At 42.6% G+C, this 19,154-nt stretch overlaps 2 protein-coding genes across 3 annotated transcripts in view; one reads left to right on the top strand and one right to left on the bottom strand.

The window, feature by feature from the left end:
* Window positions 1-4,702: 4,702 nt before the first annotated feature.
* On the top strand, window positions 4,703-17,071 carry pck2 (phosphoenolpyruvate carboxykinase 2 (mitochondrial)). Of its 2 annotated transcripts, none has more exons than XM_080543854.1 (10): window positions 4,703-5,313; window positions 11,339-11,551; window positions 11,920-12,104; window positions 12,366-12,572; window positions 12,812-12,999; window positions 13,397-13,559; window positions 13,943-14,158; window positions 14,517-14,654; window positions 14,991-15,086; window positions 15,797-17,071. In XM_080543854.1, exons 1-10 carry the CDS (start codon window positions 5,282-5,284, stop codon window positions 16,264-16,266), a joined length of 1,908 nt encoding a protein of 635 aa, XP_080399980.1. In that variant the 5' UTR covers window positions 4,703-5,281; the 3' UTR covers window positions 16,267-17,071. The 2 variants fall into 2 exon arrangements, with proteins under 2 accessions (XP_080399980.1, XP_080399981.1); XM_080543855.1 differs by lacking the exon at window positions 4,703-5,313 and adding an exon at window positions 6,621-6,701.
* A 424-nt stretch (window positions 17,072-17,495) lies between these two features.
* The window catches only part of LOC308169441 (myelin-associated glycoprotein), a gene marked incomplete at its 5' end in the record, with an annotated part of 2,806 nt that continues 1,147 nt past the window's right edge, over window positions 17,496-19,154 (bottom strand). Inside the window, 4 exons of the mRNA XM_080544124.1 lie at window positions 17,496-17,781; window positions 18,652-18,700; window positions 18,813-18,903; window positions 19,106-19,154. The exon at window positions 19,106-19,154 is cut by the window's right edge and continues 196 nt beyond it. Coding sequence (XP_080400250.1) covers window positions 17,557-17,781; window positions 18,652-18,700; window positions 18,813-18,903; window positions 19,106-19,154 — 414 coding nt within the window. The 3' untranslated portion in view covers window positions 17,496-17,556. The remainder of the gene's footprint in view (window positions 17,782-18,651; window positions 18,701-18,812; window positions 18,904-19,105) is intronic.

Raw genomic sequence — 19,154 nt, 5'->3', positions numbered from 1 at the left:
ATTTGACACAGATAGCGGAAGTGTTGATTTAAAAAGATGGCCACAGTCATGGAATGGAACTCTCACTTGAATTATTAAGTCAATACAAGCCTGGCATCAATACAAGACTGGATTTTCCTTTAGCGACCTTGATAGACTAACATAAAGATTTGCGTTAGACCAAATCGCACCTTTTGCTCCTATTCAGAGTTGATGAATACCTCTTTGACATAGCTCCAGGTAGTATGCTAGTGCATATTTACTGCGTGCAAATTCATTTTCAGAGGTGTTCTGCCTACTGTGGCATGTCTTAAGAAAGTAGGCCACCTCCTTGCACCATTATCACCACAAGTACCTTAATGATGCTGTCCTATTAGCTTGTCTGCAAATTGTCTGGATACTGCTAATTGTGTCCTGTACTATTGTCACTTTTAAAATCTTGAATTATGTGCTGCAATGTCAGGAACTGAAGACTAAGAATTTCACTCTCTTACACTTGTGTAACGCGACGTAACAATAAACTTGAAACTTGTTCTAAACTAACCTAAGTGACCGTGGCTCCCTTTCTGAGCTCCCAATCCTCATGACACTAGGTGGCAGGGTTGGCGACATCTTACTATACCGGCGCCACAGTTCAACCATCTATCTGCTGCTAACCCTGGCCCTCACATACCATACACCAGACCGTAACTCTCACAAAGCAACAATCATTACTCAAGGCCATGTGGCATTGCCATACTGAGCTGTGTTGTACAAAGTATCTCTAGTCTATTGCAACACTACCAGTGTTTAGTCTTGGAATATGTAGTTCGTATAAGGCTATTTTTGTATACAGTCTTGTACCCCAATTCTACGAAAACATAATAATATCCTTTGTTGCTGTCCTGTAAGATTGATATGTCATGATGAATAACACCAGGGAAACTTCAACAGTCAAATCTTTTGTATTTAAGTGAAATCATTGATGGGACAACGCCTATATGGAGCACATGAATGTATACATTCTTACTTCTGGTATCAGCGCGTCATACCAGGGGAGTGGAGACTTCGGCCCTCAGCTCAGTGCTCTCTCTGTTGTTGAATACTTTAAAAATGAATCCCTCCCTCCCTCCTTCCTCCCTTCCTTTAAGACATCACTGAGCGAATGTGATTGGATTAGTCAAAGTGTGTTCACAGTGTGTTTGCTCTGAGCCAGAATAGAAGCTGAATCCCCATTCCTTCTGAGTTATAATGTATGATACTTTAGGCTCCTTTTATTAGAATTAGAGGGTTACATAAGGTAACAGTTAATGATGACCCCCTTCCTGTTCCAGTCAGACCTCTGACAGTCATTATCAGCTACTTATCTTACAGAGCAATAAAGCCGGGAGGTCTTTTTTGTTTTTACTATATTGCAATGACCTAATCTGATCGTACTATGTCATTTAAAATATATATATATATATATTTAGTCATTTAAGTGACTTGCAGTAAGACCCTGAAGTATGTCCTTTAATACATACATAGTATGGGCTGAACCGTCAACAACACAATAACCAACTGCAGTTTCATGTTTGTGAGGGATTTAATTCAAAGGTCAAACGTCAGACTGAAGTGTTTTCAAGTCCATTAATTATTGATCGATGTGTGATTGAGTGAGTGATTAAAACTTGTTTTGCCTTTGCGACTGTTTGCGAAACACATGGACCAAAGGTCTACTCTAAGAGAGGGAAGGTACAGAGAGACAAAGAGAGAGAGAGAGACATGACGACAAAGATAACCCTGAGAATCTAACGTTTCCCTACAAGTCCTTCCAGCACCCCTCTCCCTCTCTAGCTTCCAGCTGAGCTTTGCAACCTCCCATTACTATGAACACACACCTCCGAAACAGCAGGCCAATCCACATGCACCACACATAGGCACTCCCCCCAAAATTTAACAAGTTAATGGTTCCATAGCCAATTGAGCAGGAATAGAGCTAGAAGTAATGCATGTAGCAGCACACACGCACATTTGTACATACTGTACTAGACATGCAATGGCAAAGACATTGAAATGCTGAAATGCCACATTTATACATAAAGGTCTATATTCTGACAGGCATACACATATTCTGACAGAGCACACACACTGCAATCTCAGAAACATAATGCACTGATATGATATGAATGAATGAATGAATGAATGGTCTTTATTGTCATTGCTATAGTACAGGTACCAAACAACGAAATTTAGGAGGGGTGGCTCCCCTGGTGCTAGGAAAGAAAAGAAAAGAAAAAAAAAACACAAGAAGGGAAGGAGCTGGTTTACATAAATAAATAAAGGCTATGTACACTATCCACTTTACTATACTGTACAGATAGACGACTAGGGTTGTCATATTGCACATAGTGTTATTGCACATTCATTTGAAGTGTCGCAGTTTGCAGGCTAGAAATGTACATATTTGTGCCTCAGCACTACACCTGATTTTTTTCAGTCCAGCAGCTGCCATCAATCCGTCCAGACTGTCCAGGGCCCAGAACCTAGGTCTTTGCTGTGTTCAGGGCCTGGATGGCCCTGGGGTAGAAGCTGTTCTTCAGTCTGTTTGTCCTTGCGGCCATGGTCCTGTACCGCCTTTTCGAGGGCAGCCGGGTAAAGTGTTCGTACCCAGGGTGGGTTGGGTCTCTGGAGATCTTGGAGGCCTTCCTGAGACAGCGATGCAACGCAATGATATCAACACAGAAAGAGAGAGGGACACACACACACACACACACACACACACACACACACAAAAGACAGTCAAAGGGTTGGTTGACTGTCCCTGTATGTGACAAATGCCATTGGTTTCTGTCCACGTACTGTGACCTGATTTAAGACATGCAGACAAAATGAACGACTGACATTCCTCTTTCTTTGCAGGGTAGGGCAACAGCGTTGAGTCTTTATTTCTTGCTGTTGTATTCCACCATAGGCCCCTGCTACCCCCTCTGATAGGCATCTTCAGGCCGTGCTCAGTAACTCTCATGTAAGATAACCAGAATTTAACAGATTTCATGCAGCCACTCAGTCTGACTAGTTCACTGTAGGCACATACCAACAGCAGCATTTCTAAATTCTTAGTTCTAAGTTCTTAGTTCTTTTTGGTACCCGAGGAGTGTACATGTGTTCATGTTTAGGCGGGCATTCATTCATAATGTGTGTGTGTGTGTGTGTGTGTGTGTGTATGTGTGTGTGTGTGTGTGTGTGTGTGTGCATGTGTGCTGTTCTTCACGTGTCTGCAGACTATGGCTGCTGACTCCGCAGGCCATATATCACGGCTCACAGGCTGAAGTTTAATCAGAGGCACTGTGGAATTATCTCTCGTACTGACCTCTGAGTCTGTACCATGCGGTCCATATCTCTCTCTATTTCCGTCTTTTATGTCCACACTGCTGCTTACCCCTCCCTATAAGTCTTCCCTTTTCTTTTCCTCTCTATTTCTCTCCCTAACTTGGAAACACTAACAGGAAATTCACAATTAACAGGCTCCGACCAGGCTCTGACTATAAGATTGTTCGATTATGTTGAAGATGAATGTAGCTGGTTAACCCAGGTTACACATTTCAATTGCCCCAGGCCTCCACATTCTACATTCTTATGAACGTTTTCCATACAATGTCAAACAAAAAAAAGTAAATATGAACAAATGGACATTATGATCAAAATAAAATAAAAATAACCAGAAATATCAAGCCTAGGTAAAGCTATCATACATTTTGACACAAATAACACATTTATAACCTAAAGTTTGAAAGACAACTACCGGTACTTCTGGGCACAACTAAACTTTAGATCTAATTAGTCAACTGTTCATCATCAGATATCCTTCCGCTGTACTATTTTTTCAGTGACTTTATGTTTTAAAAAACATTCAGCTGACTCTGCATTGGTCTTTTTTAGCAAGCACACAGGCCTACAACAACTAACTACCCAGCCTACTACTGGGCCCTGGACAGTCTGGACGGATTGATGGCAGCTGCTGGATTGAAAAAATCAGGTGTAGTGCTGAGGCACAAATGTGTACATTTCAAGCCTGCAAACTGCGACACTTTAAATGAATGTGCAATAACACTATGTGCAATATGACAACCCCAGTCGTCTTATCTGTACAGTATAGTATAGTGGATAGTGTACATAGCCTTTATTTATGTAAACCAGCTCCTTTCCCTTCTTGTTTTTCTAGTTTTTTTTTCTTTCCTAGCACCAGGGGAGCCACCCACTCCCAAATTTCGTTGTTTGGTACCTGTACTATAGCAATGACAATAAAGACCATTCATTCATTCATTCATTCATTCACTAACTCATTTATGCAAAAACGTCGTATTAGATGTTCAAAAACGTCGTATTAGATGTTCAAAGCACCAGTGTAAATAATCAGCATTTTTTTTAATTTAAAAAAATATTATATTAATATTGAAACTGCAGATTATTATATTAATCTCTGAGTATTGGAGAAGGGGTAGGATTAAATAAGTGTATGCTTCTTCCTACTCCTTTTCGGACATGTAAATAGTGTTTTTTGTTTTGTTTTGTTTTTGTTTTGTTTTTTCTTGTTTTTGTTTTGTTTTTTGTTGTTATAACTATTTCTTTTTTCACATGTTCGAAATAAAGCTTTCATTCATTCATTCATTCATCTGGTTACGTCTCCAGTTGTTCCCAAAGTATCTCTTGGCTGATACAGGAACTCCGGGACTTGCATCAGCCGATGGAGGCGGTGGTGGTCTAGTTGTCTGGGAGGGCTGTGAGCGGGACGTAGGACGTAGGACGTAGCATTTACACTGATCAAATGCTCTATTCTTACTTTGTTTGCACTCTCTACCCCTGTTTTTGTTGAGAGAGCACTTCTATTACATTGAGAGGCATCTATGGCGTCAGATTTATGTAATATCAGCGTCGTAATATCAACATTAGGCTATTCATATAGTTGGATTAGGCTATGACTGAAAGAAATAGTCGGGTAAATATACTTCCGTGTAATCTGTTGCGTAAAAGTTTTTTTTTTATGTTTAGTAATATTGCACATGCGTTGATAGCTGAAGCGCCAAAACCGGATCAAGGTGTAATGCCACTGATAAATGAATGACACGTGGTGTAAAGTGCAAGGGTCTCTCTAAAACTACACTCGGTTACCGCAACATCGGGAGTTGGTTCTTCAGAGAGCAATAAGATATGAGTTGTGATTGGTACTAAAACGGCGCACGGCTGGACGCTTCCTCAGATTATAGGCTACTATATATTTTTTTTTACTTTTTTACAATTATTATTATTATTATTATACAGTTTTTAGAATTTCTAACCAAAGATGTCGCACCTTTTGCTGGGACTTGTCAGAAGGTAAGTTATCTCTGATATTTCAAATGAAACCCACATTAACTAGTGTCTAGCATTTCCTATTTGCCCAGGCTCTATGGCAGTACACAGTGTACTCTGGTGGCTATTTGAACTGCTCTCGTCTGCCTCGCAACATATAGAAAATGACATATTTTTGCAGCACATTTTAAAATAAATTGCAGTGTCAATTGTAGGATGTAGATCATAGATGAGCGAGGCTATAAACTGAGTTGTCACGGTGTGAAAACTTAATGAGCAATCTATGTATGGCTTACTTCTTAACTTGTTTTAGCAGTGTCACTGGAGATATGGCTGTTTGGCAGTAATCCTAACTAAACATCCTTCTTATGATACCATTGTATCATGACGTACTGAATAAACATGCAGTGCGTCATCATAAAAGATGCATTTTTTGTTTTACTTCTTATGAAGATGATGGCTACATTGTAATGAATGAATGAATGAATGAATGGTCTTTATTGTCATTAATAAAGACCATTCATTCATTCATTCATTCATTCAATGTAGCCATCATCTTCATAAGAAGTAAAAAAAAAAAAAAAAAAAAAGATGAAGATGATGGCTACGTTGTAATGAACAAAGGAGATTCACACTACTACTAATGGTACTATACTAATGTAGACCGAAATAGAAAGTTCTCAGGACACTGACAAGCTATGAAATCAATCCACTTTGTTTGGAGGGCACATTGTCAAAAACCTGACCAACCAGAATTGTACATGTGCTGTTCCACTCAGACACAAAATTACAATGGGGACGGATTTAAAAACCACTTTGACAAGTGAGCATGTGTTTAAAGACAGGAGAGGTGTGTCAGATTGGAATTGCTGTCATTCTATTCTTCTTCCTCTTCTTCCTCACCCCTCTTCTCCTAGGGTGTTTGGTGACAGCGCTCAGTCTAAAGTGAATGTGAGCCGCCTTGCAAGCATTGTGTCTTCTTCTTGTTTATATTTTTGTAATTGGCCTGTGTGGATATCATTATCCACATTATGTTTCTGAGATTGCAGTGTGTGTGTGTGTGTTCTGTCAGAATATAGTGTATGCCTGTCAGAATATAGACCTTTATGCATAGATGTGGCATTCCAATGTCTTTGCCATTGCATGTCTACAGTATGTACAAATGTACATGTGTGCATGCGTGTGCTGCTACATGCATTACTTCTAGCCCTATTCCTGCTGAATTGGCTATTCCCTATGGAACTATTAACTTGTTCAATTCTGGGGGAGTGCCGACGTGTGGTGCATGTGGATTGGCCTGCTGTTTTGGAGGTGTGTGTTCATAGTTTTGGGGAATTTGGAGGCTGCAAAGCTCAGCTGTAAATTTAGAGAGAGAGAAAGATACATACCAGGGGAGTGGAGGCAGGCCCTAGGTAGGGAATTGTTACATTCTCAGGGTTATCTTTGTCATGTCATGTCTCTCTCTCTCTCTCTCTCTCTCTCTCTCTCTCTCTCTCTCTCTCTCTCTCTCTCTCTCTCTCTCTCTCTCTCTCTCCTTTCTCTCTCTCTCTCTCTCTCTCTCTCTCTCTCTCTCTCTCTCTCTGAGGAGCACTGGGGGATGGAAAAGAAAGGGAGCGGTGAAAGGGAAGGACTATTAGGGGGTCAAAGTTGAAACGTGCCAAGGGAAGCCTTTGCTTTTGACCTCCGTCTATCTAATGACATTTTAGCAATGAGGAGCAACACTCGCATACTTCAGATAATCAATAGCGTGATTGGATATGTAGTCAATAGACTGGTATGACGAAGTGAACGCAGCATCGATTGAGTTGAAAGTTGAGTTGATAGACTTGTGCATTCCTTTCTGTCAGCTCTCTTCCCCCTTTCCAGTGTCCAGTCGTTTGTGGGTCAAGGGTCAACACTCACTCCCTCCCGACCTCTATTCTTTCCTCCTGCTCTCTCACGACTCCTGTGTGTGTTCTGCTTATCTGTGCTTATCCTGCATTCAGAGTTTCTCAACACGTAGTTGATCGATCATAAACACAAATGTCAGCTATACAGTACAGATAGGCCTATACACTGAGATTTAACATGGTTCCACATTATAGAAATGGTTAAGCGAGCCAGTTAAACAATACTTGTTCTGTCTGAGCTATGAAGTTGGGCAAGAATAGGTCTTGGCTGTATGCCCTTATCCCATCAACAGATGCTTCTCAGTCGGGCCTAAAACAGTACTTGCCCTTTCAACCCTCTCCTCACTATTGGGCGGCATGTTGTGCACGTGAAGTTTAATAGCACTCACTGTGCTGCCAATTGGGACTGCGTGCCAGCACTTTTATCAGGGGGTGCTTTTCATTTAGCCTCAGAAGTGGGAAAGTATGATTTGGATTCCTAGGCCCGATCCCGATTCCCTTTCCTACACCTACGGCTCGTTTTGGAGTGCCACTCGCTTTGGAGCCAAGGCCTCCGAACAGAGCCACAAGGGGTATAGTGGTTGAACATCTTCCCCTATGAAATGGGACAAACCTTCACGACCGATACACATCTCACAATGCCTTCTTCAACTGTCTTTATTTCTGTTCCGTGTGCTATAAGCATCTTTTTTCGTTTGTTATCAACACACTTGAGAAGTCATGGAAGAGCAAAATAACTGAAACAAGCTGAACTGTAGTTACATTTTGGGTGTCATATGCCATCAGACATGGACATGTCAATATGCGCGACTGTCATGCACAAATCAGCCTGTAACGATTTTTTTGTTATGCTTGTTATAAAGAAAAGGTTTATAATGCATTGAAATGACATTAAACTAAGATAATAACATGGTTATCATACTTTTTAAAATCTTTATTAATAAGTAATTACAGAAAATTCACACATTACAGTGTTTAAAACTAAGGTTGGTTTTAAAGAGTGCATCTGAGGACACAGAATCCTCCTCTGCATTGATGTAAAGCCAGGACACACCAGGGCCTTAATTTATAAAGCTTTCGTACGCAACTTTGTGCAAATTTTGGGATTTTGGGTGCATGCGTGTATGCACAGAAATCTGCAACTGCAACTCTGCTGGCAGAAGGATGAAACTCGAGAAACATTTTGAAATGGATACCATTGTGTAAAATAAATAAAAATATTACCTCTCACATAATATTATATGTTTTTGTTTGCATATTACCAAAGTTTAAGTGTCGAAGTGCCCACTCCATAACAAACAACAGAATCACTAAATACTTATAATTTGTGAATTGGATTCACTGTCTCGTCGTCTGCCATAGGCTACATGGCTTGTAAACAAACTTGTTTTAGGACGTGTTCAACAGCAAGGACTGTGTAATCATCTAACTATGTGTAGTTATGTGTTTTTAGAATGTTGATGTTTTTTTAGCATGTTGTGACGTGCTAAACTTGCAGTTAGATGTTCGTGGCGAAGTTGTTTTTAGAGCTAGCCTGTTTTGCGTGTTTTGATTAGGAGCGTTGATATCCATCGCCCTTGTGTACATATCTTCGCCCTTGTCCTGTACATACCACACTTATATGTATCTTTACTGTACATATCATATCATATCATACACATATATTGACTTTTTATATTCATATTCATTGCATGTGTACTGACTGTTACTCATTTACTTATACTCACTGTAATACCGTACGTACACCATGCACTGTCCATACATTTATGCACTGTGCACTATTTGCAACTGGTTAGATGCCAACTTGCATTTCGTTTGTCTCTGTACTTGTACTTTGTCAATGACAATTAAGTTGAATCTAATCTAATCTAATCTAATGGAGAGTTCTGGAGTGCACACATAAAAACATGATTTGGGATAATAAATACAAATGGAGATATCTACATTTGCAAAACAACCCCTCAAATATGTTGTACAGTTTAGTCTGGGAATCATATTTGATTGGATCTGTTATTATTAAACAATACTTGCATGTTATGAAATGTATTCTCATCAATAATAAGAACAGTAGGACAACTGCTTAAACTGTTGTTTGAACTGATGCCGTTCTCGGGATATGAGTGCAGTTCTATATTGTTATGACATGCTTGTTGTGCAGAACTGTTGCACAGAATGTCACTGGATGACATTTCTTTTCTGTGGGGATTTGCCATCATTGTTATCATTCAGTCATTATAGATTAATATTAATTAGTGCCATTTCACTGACCATTTATGGACAACTCTGGGTGGGACAAGACACTCGTTCACGTGCGCCAAATTTAGAGTTGATTGCCATTTATAAAGGGAAACAGGCGTCGGACTTGCGTGCGCACTGTTTTATAAATCTGAATGTTGGTGTGCGTAAACGTTCTTGCTTGTCTACGTACGCACGCTTTTTTAACGCCAGTTCTACGCAAAGCTTTCTAAATGAGGCCCCAGGTCAACAGTCGGTCACTAGGTGGATGACCGTAGAGCATTGTGCATCCAACAGTCCTTTCGAGTGAAACCACCAACGGATCTGGTCCAGTCAGGTAGTCAGAGAGCTTTGTGTTGAAACAGCTCCTGAATTAACCAAACTCGGACTGCTCTTGTTTGTGAACACTGTGCTTTTAACAAACAAACAAAAGAGAGCCCCCCTGTATGACCCCCCCTTCATTAGACAGTGCTGTGATTCTAGGTCTCAGGTTACGCTGCCCTGGGGTACAATCTGCTTCTCAGAAAAGCTTCGACGGTTCTCATAGTGAAGCCCAGGGAAGGGCGAGGCCTACAAAGAGCCTTTCATCACGACGGATTAAACGTTTTAATGTCAGGTCTTCTCCACACCACACAGCAGGTCAAGGGTAGAACTAAAAGTGAACGAAAACATGGGGGACTTGTGTGTGTGATTACTGTTTACAGTAGCTAGCTTGAGCTCATCTATCAACTTGAATGAGTGTACATTCGGTCAATGTCATTAGACAACTGAAGTTTATTACTCAGTAGCACTACTCTAGTAGAATAGGTGTGACCCCGGGGGTTAGCAGAATTGCTTCAACATTTTTGCCCTTTACCCTTAAGGTCTTCTGTGGCTCAGTTGGTAGCATGGTGCTAACAATGCTTTGGTTGTGGGTTTGTTTCCTGTGGGGACCATTTATACTGAAAAATGTGTGCACTCACTGCAATGTGTGACACAGTCTGGTCATTTGGTCCGCAAGTCGGCATCCGCTAAAAAAGCAAAACAAAAAAAACATTTCAGCGTTGTTGAAAATCAACGACACACTCGCTAATCAACTAACGCAGCTTGTTTTGTGAGCCTGCTGACAATGTAAAGTAGTGTTATAGTTCACTAGGTAGTAGGGGGGATTACTCACCGAATTCATTGCATTGCAGTGTTTTGGCTTGACTAGCGAGTTTGTGTTGTGATTCTCAACAACATTGAAATATATTTCCGAGTTTCAAAATAAAAGTCTGAACATTTTGATTGGTTGCTGACTTGCGGCCCAAATGACCACACCGTGTCACATGCAAGTCGCTTTGGATAAAAGCAGCTGATTGTGTACTTAAGTGTTTCGCTCTCCTCTTTTCTTGAAAGTCTGGAAGGAGATGGTGTTCTCATCAAGCCCAGCAACAAATGCATGTTTCTCTGCATGTGTTCTGTGTCTTAACTGCCCGTTGATAGGGTTATTGCACCCAACAAACTATATATGGTGAAGTGGTGGCCTGGCCTAGTGAATAGTAAGTTAGACTGGTGATCAGAAGGTCATGAGTTCAAAACCCACCTGGGAACACTAGCATTTGTGTGCCCTTGAGTAAGGCACTTAGTCCTAAATTACTCCAGGGAGACTGTCACTGTAATCTCTAATTGGAATAAAAGCTCTAATTTGGATAAAAGCGTCTACTAAATGGTAATAATGTAAAATAAGATATCAGTATTATTATCATCCAGTCAACTTACCATTATTGTTTTTCATTTCTTGTTTAGTGAATTTCATACAAGCACTGGTGTTGTACAAATGTTGAACAAATAAGTATATTATCTATGTGTGTAGGGTATACTATTATCATGGGTGCAGTTCCCTGTGTGTTTTCCTCCTCATCCACCCAGAGCGCCTAACCTTCCTCCCCTGTCTCCCCTTACAGGCGAGGTGGCGCGGGAGCATGCGTGGGGGTCCGCTCCCTGGCCTCCCTCCCCTCCCTGCCCCCGGCCGTGGGGGAGTTTGTGAAGCGGGCGGTGGCGGAGTGTAAGCCTGCGAGGGTGCACGTGGTGACGGGCACGCCAGAGGAGAGCGCCAACATCCTGGCCGGTCTGGAGAAGGAGGGCATGGTGAAGAGACTGACCAAATATGACAACTGGTGAGTAGTGATACTGCGTCATACTAACTACCAGACGCTATAGGCTGGAGCTAACCACCGAAAGATACCAGCTCAGTCACTTGACAATCACACACACAGTCATAAAGGTGTAAGAGAACCTTTTGTCACTTTCTATGACTTATTATTGAATTGTTGATTGTTGATTGTTGTGGAGCGTGTAGCAAGATCCAAAAGCATTTCAGTGTGTTAATTACAACTGTGTGCGATACAATTGTATGCGATACAGATGACAGATAACATTTGGAAGCTAATGGTGAGCTAACCAAAAGAGATCAGCTCGGTCACTGCCACACAGCCATACAGGTATAAGAGAGCTAACGGTGTCTGTTGTGTTTCCTATGGTGAAGCTGGTTGGCACGTACAGACCCGAAGGACGTGGCTCGGGTGGAGAGCAAGACGGTGATTGTGACCAAGCAGGAGAGAGAGACCATCCCCATCCCCAGCGACGGGGCCAAGAGCCAGCTGGGCAGCTGGATGAGTGAGGGAGATTTCCAGAAGGCTAGAGAGGAGCGCTTCCCTGGCTGCATGGAGGGTAAAAACTGGACAACACAACTATTTTATTTGTTTATTCGTCATTTTAACCATTCTTAAGATGCAAGTACATTTTCGCCTGGTCGCCTGTAGATCTGTTTGTGCTGTAGCCAGACTCCTGAAAGACATTTCTGTAATGGAGATTTTCTGTTATGGCTTTTCTATTATGGCTGTAAATCCTCATAAACAATGTTTATTACATAAATCTATATTACATGAATGTGCATTAACACCCCCCCCACCCCCCAATATCTCCCCTCAGGTCGGACCATGTATGTCATCCCTTTCAGTATGGGCCCGGTTGGTTCCTCGCTGTCCAAGTACGGTGTTCAGGTGACAGACTCACCCTACGTGGTGGCCAGCATGGGCATCATGACGCGTATGGGCACACCAGTCATGGACAAGCTGGCAGAGGGCGCTGAGTTTGTACGCTGTCAGCACTCTGTAGGCCGACCCCTGCCCCTGAAAGGTACATCATCGGCGAAATAACAAATCCAAGAGATTAGTTATAGAGTCATGTTTTCACTAGGGACGCAACAACAAGTCGTGAGACAGTTAATTATCCATACAAATAGGTGACTAATCAAATCGGTGAGATGAAAAATTAATCACGATACTCTTTTTAAACAGCAGAGGGCGTAATGGTAAAAAAAAAAAAAGTTCTATCTAGCGCTGCTTTGTCAACTCTCCTCTCTCTCCCCCTTCCAGCTCCCCTGGTCAACTCCTGGCCCTGTAACCCAGAGAAGGTGCTGATCTCCCACCTGCCTGACAGCAGACAGATCTTGTCCTTTGGTAGCGGCTACGGCGGTAACTCTCTCCTGGGGAAGAAGTGCTTCGCTCTGAGGATCGCCTCCCGGATCGCCAAAGACGAGGGCTGGCTGGCCGAACACATGCTGGTGAGAACTTAACAGGGGTGAGGTGTCTTTAGTGTGGTTTCTGCAGAGCACACTTAAGTGCACATCAGGGCTGAATTGTAGTGCCCAGATCTCAAATGTGCTTTGTCGGTTAGTTATGTGCTGCTCGTTTGACGTCACTCTCTTTCTCTCTTTCTCTCTCTCGCTCTCTCTCTCGCTCTCACTCTCTCTCTCTCACACTCTCACTATCTCTCTCTCTCTCTCTCACACTCTCACTCTCACTCTCTCTCTCTCTCACTCTCTCACACACTCTCTCTCACTCTCACTCTCTCTCACACTCTCTCACTCTCTCTCTCTCTGTCTCTCTCACTCTCTCTCTCTCTCTCTCACACACTCTCCCCCTCCCCTTCTCTCCCCCTCCTCTTCTCCGTCTCTATAGATCCTGGGGATCACTAACCCTAAGGGAGTGAAGCGCTACGTTGCGGCGGCGTTCCCTAGCGCTTGTGGTAAAACCAACCTAGCCATGATGAAACCTGCCATGCCTGGCTGGAAGGTGGAGTGTGTGGGAGACGACATCGCCTGGATGAAGTTCGACAGTCAGGGTGAGGGCATGGTAGCTCAACTTAAACCATAACATTACCTTTCATATAATTATATGAAATTAGATGGGTTCAACATTCAAGATTTGTGGTGGTTTCATTTTTGAATTGCGGCTCAAAAATGTTCCACGTTGAACTGACGATTTTGACTCAACCGAGCAATGGTCGAGGGTGCAGCCCTAAACATATCAGAGCTTTGCATTCACACTCACACTCACTGGATTCATTTTGTTGTTCAAACGATTGTGTATGATCTATTTAAACCACGACACCCCTGTTCATCTTGTACTTTACATCTCTCTGAGATTGATATTCAGTTAACGTGTAATGCGCCAATACTGATTCTGTACTTCTATGTCACTTCTTGACCACCTCTCTACCCTCAGGTAAACTCAGGGCTATCAACCCAGAGAACGGCTTCTTTGGCGTGGCTCCCGGCACGTCTGTGAAGACCAACCCTCACGCCATGGCAACCATTGCCAAAAATACTGTGTTTACCAACGTGGGGGAGACCAGTGACGGAGGTGTGTGGTGGGAGGGGCTAGATGCCCCCCCCCCAGGCGTCTCTCTGACTGACTGGCATGGCAAATCCTGGAAGCTTGGTAAGATTACATATTATGGACTACACTACAGTGTCAATAGCAATACCGCCATCTGGTGGCATGGAGTGATGGCTGTTCTTTTGATAATAAACTCCTAAAAAAAAGTTCGGAAACATTATTCCGGTCGATTATTCCTCTCCACTGGAATAACGTTTCCGAACTTTTTGGGAGGAGTTTATAACAAACGCAACACTGTGTTTTATCGCATACTGTAGCTAAATTCCTCTTCTGTTCATACCGTATCTACTGTATGGGAATTAATGAGCGTTAAGTTGTACCCATCAAACAAGCTCTTTCTTTTTTTGGTGCTTTTTATTATTTAGCTCATGCTCAATATTCTTCCCTTCTTTTTCCACAGGAGACTCCACGGCGTGTGCTCACCCCAACTCCAGGTTCTGTACCCCGGCTTCCCAGTGCCCCATCATTGACCCCCAATGGGAGAGTGACGAGGGCGTGCCCATCGATGCCATCATCTTCGGGGGCAGGAGGCCAGAGGGTGGGTGCCCTCGAACGGACCACTGCTTTTGTCTTTTAGCAGACACTCATACCCAGTCTGTTAACAGTGCAGTGTATTGTTACAACCAGTAAAGTGATCACAGTAAGAATCTGTCATGTTAAAGCATTTTTTATCTTACGTTTCGCTCAAAGAATCCTAATCATATCAGTGATCATAATGAAGTCATCATGTGTCATGATCATCAGGTTAGTCTGTGAATGTAGCCGGAAAGAACCAGTTGGATTGTGTGTGATGAATTAACAAGGTGCTCAGTAATTCTCTGCATCCTGTGTGTTCCTCATTATGACCCTGACCTTTGACCCCTCTGCTTCCTAGGAGTCCCTCTGGTGTACGAGAGCTTCAACTGGCGTCACGGGGTGTTCGTGGGAGCTACTATGAGGTCCGAGTCCACAGCCGCAGCAGAACACAAAGGTACGGGTTGATAAACCTCAGTAAGGAGCACATCGTAGAATAGTAATTAACATATCGTGAGCTTAGAATGATAAGGTTCTATCTCCGTTTAGGGTAGTTCAGAGGAGATATTGAGCGTCAAAGTTGTTACATTCCATTATGTTTTGTGAGATGGAACCTTTGTATTTTATGAATTACTAACTCAAAAATGTCAACATTTTAAAAATAACACCACACAGGCATTAATAAACACCTAATGTTTCAGATTATGTAAAAAACTCAATTTTATACCTTATAATTCTAAGCTCACGATATTGTATCTAATTTCCCTGATTTTAAGAAGCTTTCCTTGAAATATGATTAAATAGAGTAGAATAGGACAGTAGGAGTATTACAAAACTGCTCTCTGTGGAGCTGGAAACAATGGATTGTTGTTCCTTCTCATCTTCAGTGATGATGTATGAAACAATCACCTTTTGTTTTTATATATGTTACGGTACATGTGGGAAAGCGGTACATGTGGGAAAACTAGGGTTAGGGTCAGGTGCTAGGGTGCTACGGTTAGGGTTAGGTTTGGGGGTAGGGGTAGGGTTAGAGTTAAGGTTAGGGTTAGGGTTAGACATGCCAGCATGTACCAAGTCACCCTAGCACCTAACCCTAACCCTAGTTTTCCCACATGTACCGTAACATATATACCTTTTTAGAATAAAATGTGCTTTCGTTTTTCCCAGGCAAGGCGATCATGAACGACCCCTTCGCCATGCGCCCGTTCTTCGGCTACAACTTCGGGGACTACCTCTCCCACTGGCTCAGCATGGAGACCAGGAAGGGCCCCACCCAGCTGCCCAAGATCTTCCACGTCAACTGGTTCAGGAAGGACCCCAAGTCGGGCTCCTTCCTGTGGCCCGGCTTCGGGGAGAACGCCCGCGTCCTGGAATGGATCTTCCGGCGCTGCAGCCGAGAGAGAGACGACGAGGCCGCCAAGAAGAGCATGGTGGGCTGGGTGCCGCAGGAGGGCGCCATCGACCTGCAGGGCCTGGGGGGCAAGGTGGATATGGGGGCCCTCTTCGACCTGCCCAAGGCCTTCTGGCAGAAGGAGACCCAGGAGCTGCGGGCGTACTTCACGCAGCAGGTGGGGGCAGACCTCCCCCAGCAGGTGGAGGCAGAACTGAGGGCCCTGGAGGACAGGGTCAGGGATTGAGAACCGTAGAGGAGAGCTAGACAAATTGCGGGGGGGGCGTGGGGGGGGTGGTGAAGATACAAAGCTAACTATCGGACACTACAGATGCTGCAATATTGTGTGGTTGGGGGAGGGGGAGGGGGCGGGGAGGTGGGATGGAGGGGAAGTTTAAGTGACTGACAAGCTCATTGCAGATGTAACTGGGTAGATAAGCCAAAGGTAGTGAGAAGATACTGTATGATTATGATGTGACTGCATCATTGACATGCAGGTTAGCCACAATCCATCGCTGTTAGAGATTAGAGCTGTTAGAGATTAGAGCTGTTAGAGCAGTCAGTAGAGTACAGTAGGTAACAGTTGCAGAATCGCCATAATATAGCAGTGCCTTACTGATATAGTATCTTGCAATAAAGTGTAAAGGCACTGGATTGTTTACAAGCTACACCCAAAAGAATCATCTCATCTTGATATGATTACATATTTGCATTAATTTAAACATTTTAACTGAATAAAAACACCTTTTTTTGAATGCTCAGCTGGCTTCACACTAGCCAATGGGTTTACTGAATAGATGTCGCTGGGGGGAATGAGGAGGAAATGCTATCTGGTTGGCTCAGGGAAAAAACAATTGACCTGTATTTCATTACAGGAGATGATGGTCCATGGGTAAAATGATTATGCCACTTTTGTTTTTGTTTAGTTGAACTGATTAAGGATTTGATACAATGTTTACACAGCAATATGTGATATTGGACCAATAAGAGACATACATTGAATGGAAACGAGATTTTTATTACAGTGAAATGAATAAACAACCTCAATTTCAGCCACAACGTTGTCTCTTCATGCTCAACGCTCTACACACACCGTTCTGTACACATGGTGACTTCAATAAAGGCATGTCCTATGGTCAATATGTCAAAGTGACCAATGGACGCTATAGACATGTATATCATAGTAACACACATACTGTCTCACTACGTCTATTTCTGTTGGTCACCTGGCTTATCATTCTCTCTACATGATCTTAAATATTCAGTTATTTTCTTCTCTATACAGTTGAACCCTGGTTGAAGCTATGAAAGAGATGTATCTGAATGCGATTGCTCTCAGCAAATAAGGCATACAGTCGTCTTAACCGTATAAACCTAAAAGTTTGAATTGTGGTTTATGTACAATGTCATTTAATAATCTTCTTACAGGAACAGGACACACATTTATAATTATGTAGATAGACATATTGACCGCATATTGGTGTCACACATACTTCATTTGACAACATTTTCCTTCCTCATGGGATTCACTTGTGCATTATTGCTCCTCTAGTGGGTCTGGTGGTCTCGGTGTCACTTTCACTGCTGCATACTCGCTCTCCTGTGTCTGTCCCGACGTGTCTGTGGCTGAGACTTCCCTCTCTCTCAGGTTGGAGAAGTCTATCTCACCATAGTGGATCTCCTCAGGCTTCTCCGCAGCAGGCTGCTGTGGTTCACCTCCACCCAGAGCTTTGTGATCGTTCCCCACTCCAGCTGCTGGCTTCTATGGAACATACAGACAGACAGAGAGCTGCTGGGAGGATCTTTGGAAAACGAATGTGTTGCCTCTTAAACTCACTTGTATAGCTAAGTTCCTTCTAGCAGGTTAGAGGTTAGTAAGCACATTCTGAACGTGAAGGATATTATGTTTTATTCAGTTCTCTTTTTTTTTGTTGTTGCAATAAAGTATAAATGCATAGTGGTTTTACATCCCACAGCTGTTGCATCATCATCTGCTTCCTCTTAAACATTCCTCAATTTATCTGTCATGAGCTTCCCACGGCTGTCAGAAGTGCAGAATCACTCCCCAACTTGCGCCGGGGGCTGAAGACCCATCTTCTTTAAGCTACACCTTAAAACTGTCCCTCCTGAGACATCTACTACCCCCCTGTACTGTTTCTCCTGAGACATCTACTACCCCCCTGTACTGTTTCTCCTGAGACATCTACTACCCCCTGTACTGTTTCTCCTGAGACATCTACTACCCCCCTGTACTGTTTCTCCTGTGTCATATATTAAAAAATAAATAAAAAATAAAATCTTCCTTCTTCTAGCATGACGACTGACCATGGCCCATGGATTGGGCTTGGATCACTTTTCCTACTAAGACTGGTGGATAGATGATTCACAAAGTCAAATGTATTTGTTGTAGGTTACTTTGGAATAAGGCGTCTGCTAAATGCCCAAAATGTAAATGTACATCTTCGTACATTGAATTAACTGTTGAACCTTTGAATTAACTGATGAGTTGTAGAATTAGAGTTACAGTATTCAGTTTGTAACCCTAACATGTGAATATCTTATGTGGTTCGAGTCAATAAAGCAGAATGAACAGGGAACAGAATGGACAGTATATCAACAGTTCTATTCCCACCTGTGTCTGCGTCCCGTCAGATCCTTTCGGAGGCCTTGATTTTCTCAACCTGGGAAAACAATAATACAAATAAATCTTCTCATTGCGTATTTACATACAAAAGCACAAACAGAGGTAATAAACAGCACTGTGTTCATTTTGAGATAAGTAGTAGTTGTTACCATGCAAAGACACCCATCAGAATCAGAATCAGCAACAGAATCCCCAACAGAGTCCCTAGGACAGCCCAGAGGGCCGAAGGGAGACCACGCCCTAAACACAGAACATGCCATGGTCACCTGGGACAATTGCGCATTGTCTTAAAAATGAATTGTTACATGTCAATAATGAGGCAGGACTTCAAGTTCTTTTGACACGTTTTACAATCTTAGAATTCATCATAGAATCATGTCCAGGTACATATTACGTTATATCTACATTTGAAACTTTGCGAATCTGTCTCCCCTGTGTTTACCTTTGATACTTATTGAAACATCGCTTGATGTTTCATGACCATGTTCGTT

The sequence above is a fragment of the Nansenia antarctica genome (genome assembly GCF_963989245.1).
Source record: "Nansenia antarctica genome assembly, chromosome: 13".
Classification (NCBI taxonomy): domain Eukaryota; kingdom Metazoa; phylum Chordata; class Actinopteri; order Argentiniformes; family Microstomatidae; genus Nansenia; species Nansenia antarctica.
This window is presented reverse-complemented; position numbering and strand designations above follow the sequence as displayed.

Coding starts and splice junctions, on each gene's coding strand:
- pck2 (XM_080543854.1), top strand. CDS start 5,282: ATGTCGCACCTTTTGCTGGGACTTGTCAGAAG. Junction 5,314..11,338: donor TTGCTGGGACTTGTCAGAAG/GTAAGTTATCTC, acceptor CTCCCCTTACAG/GCGAGGTGGCGCGGGAGCAT. Junction 13,000..13,396: donor GGCTGGCCGAACACATGCTG/GTGAGAACTTAA, acceptor CCGTCTCTATAG/ATCCTGGGGATCACTAACCC.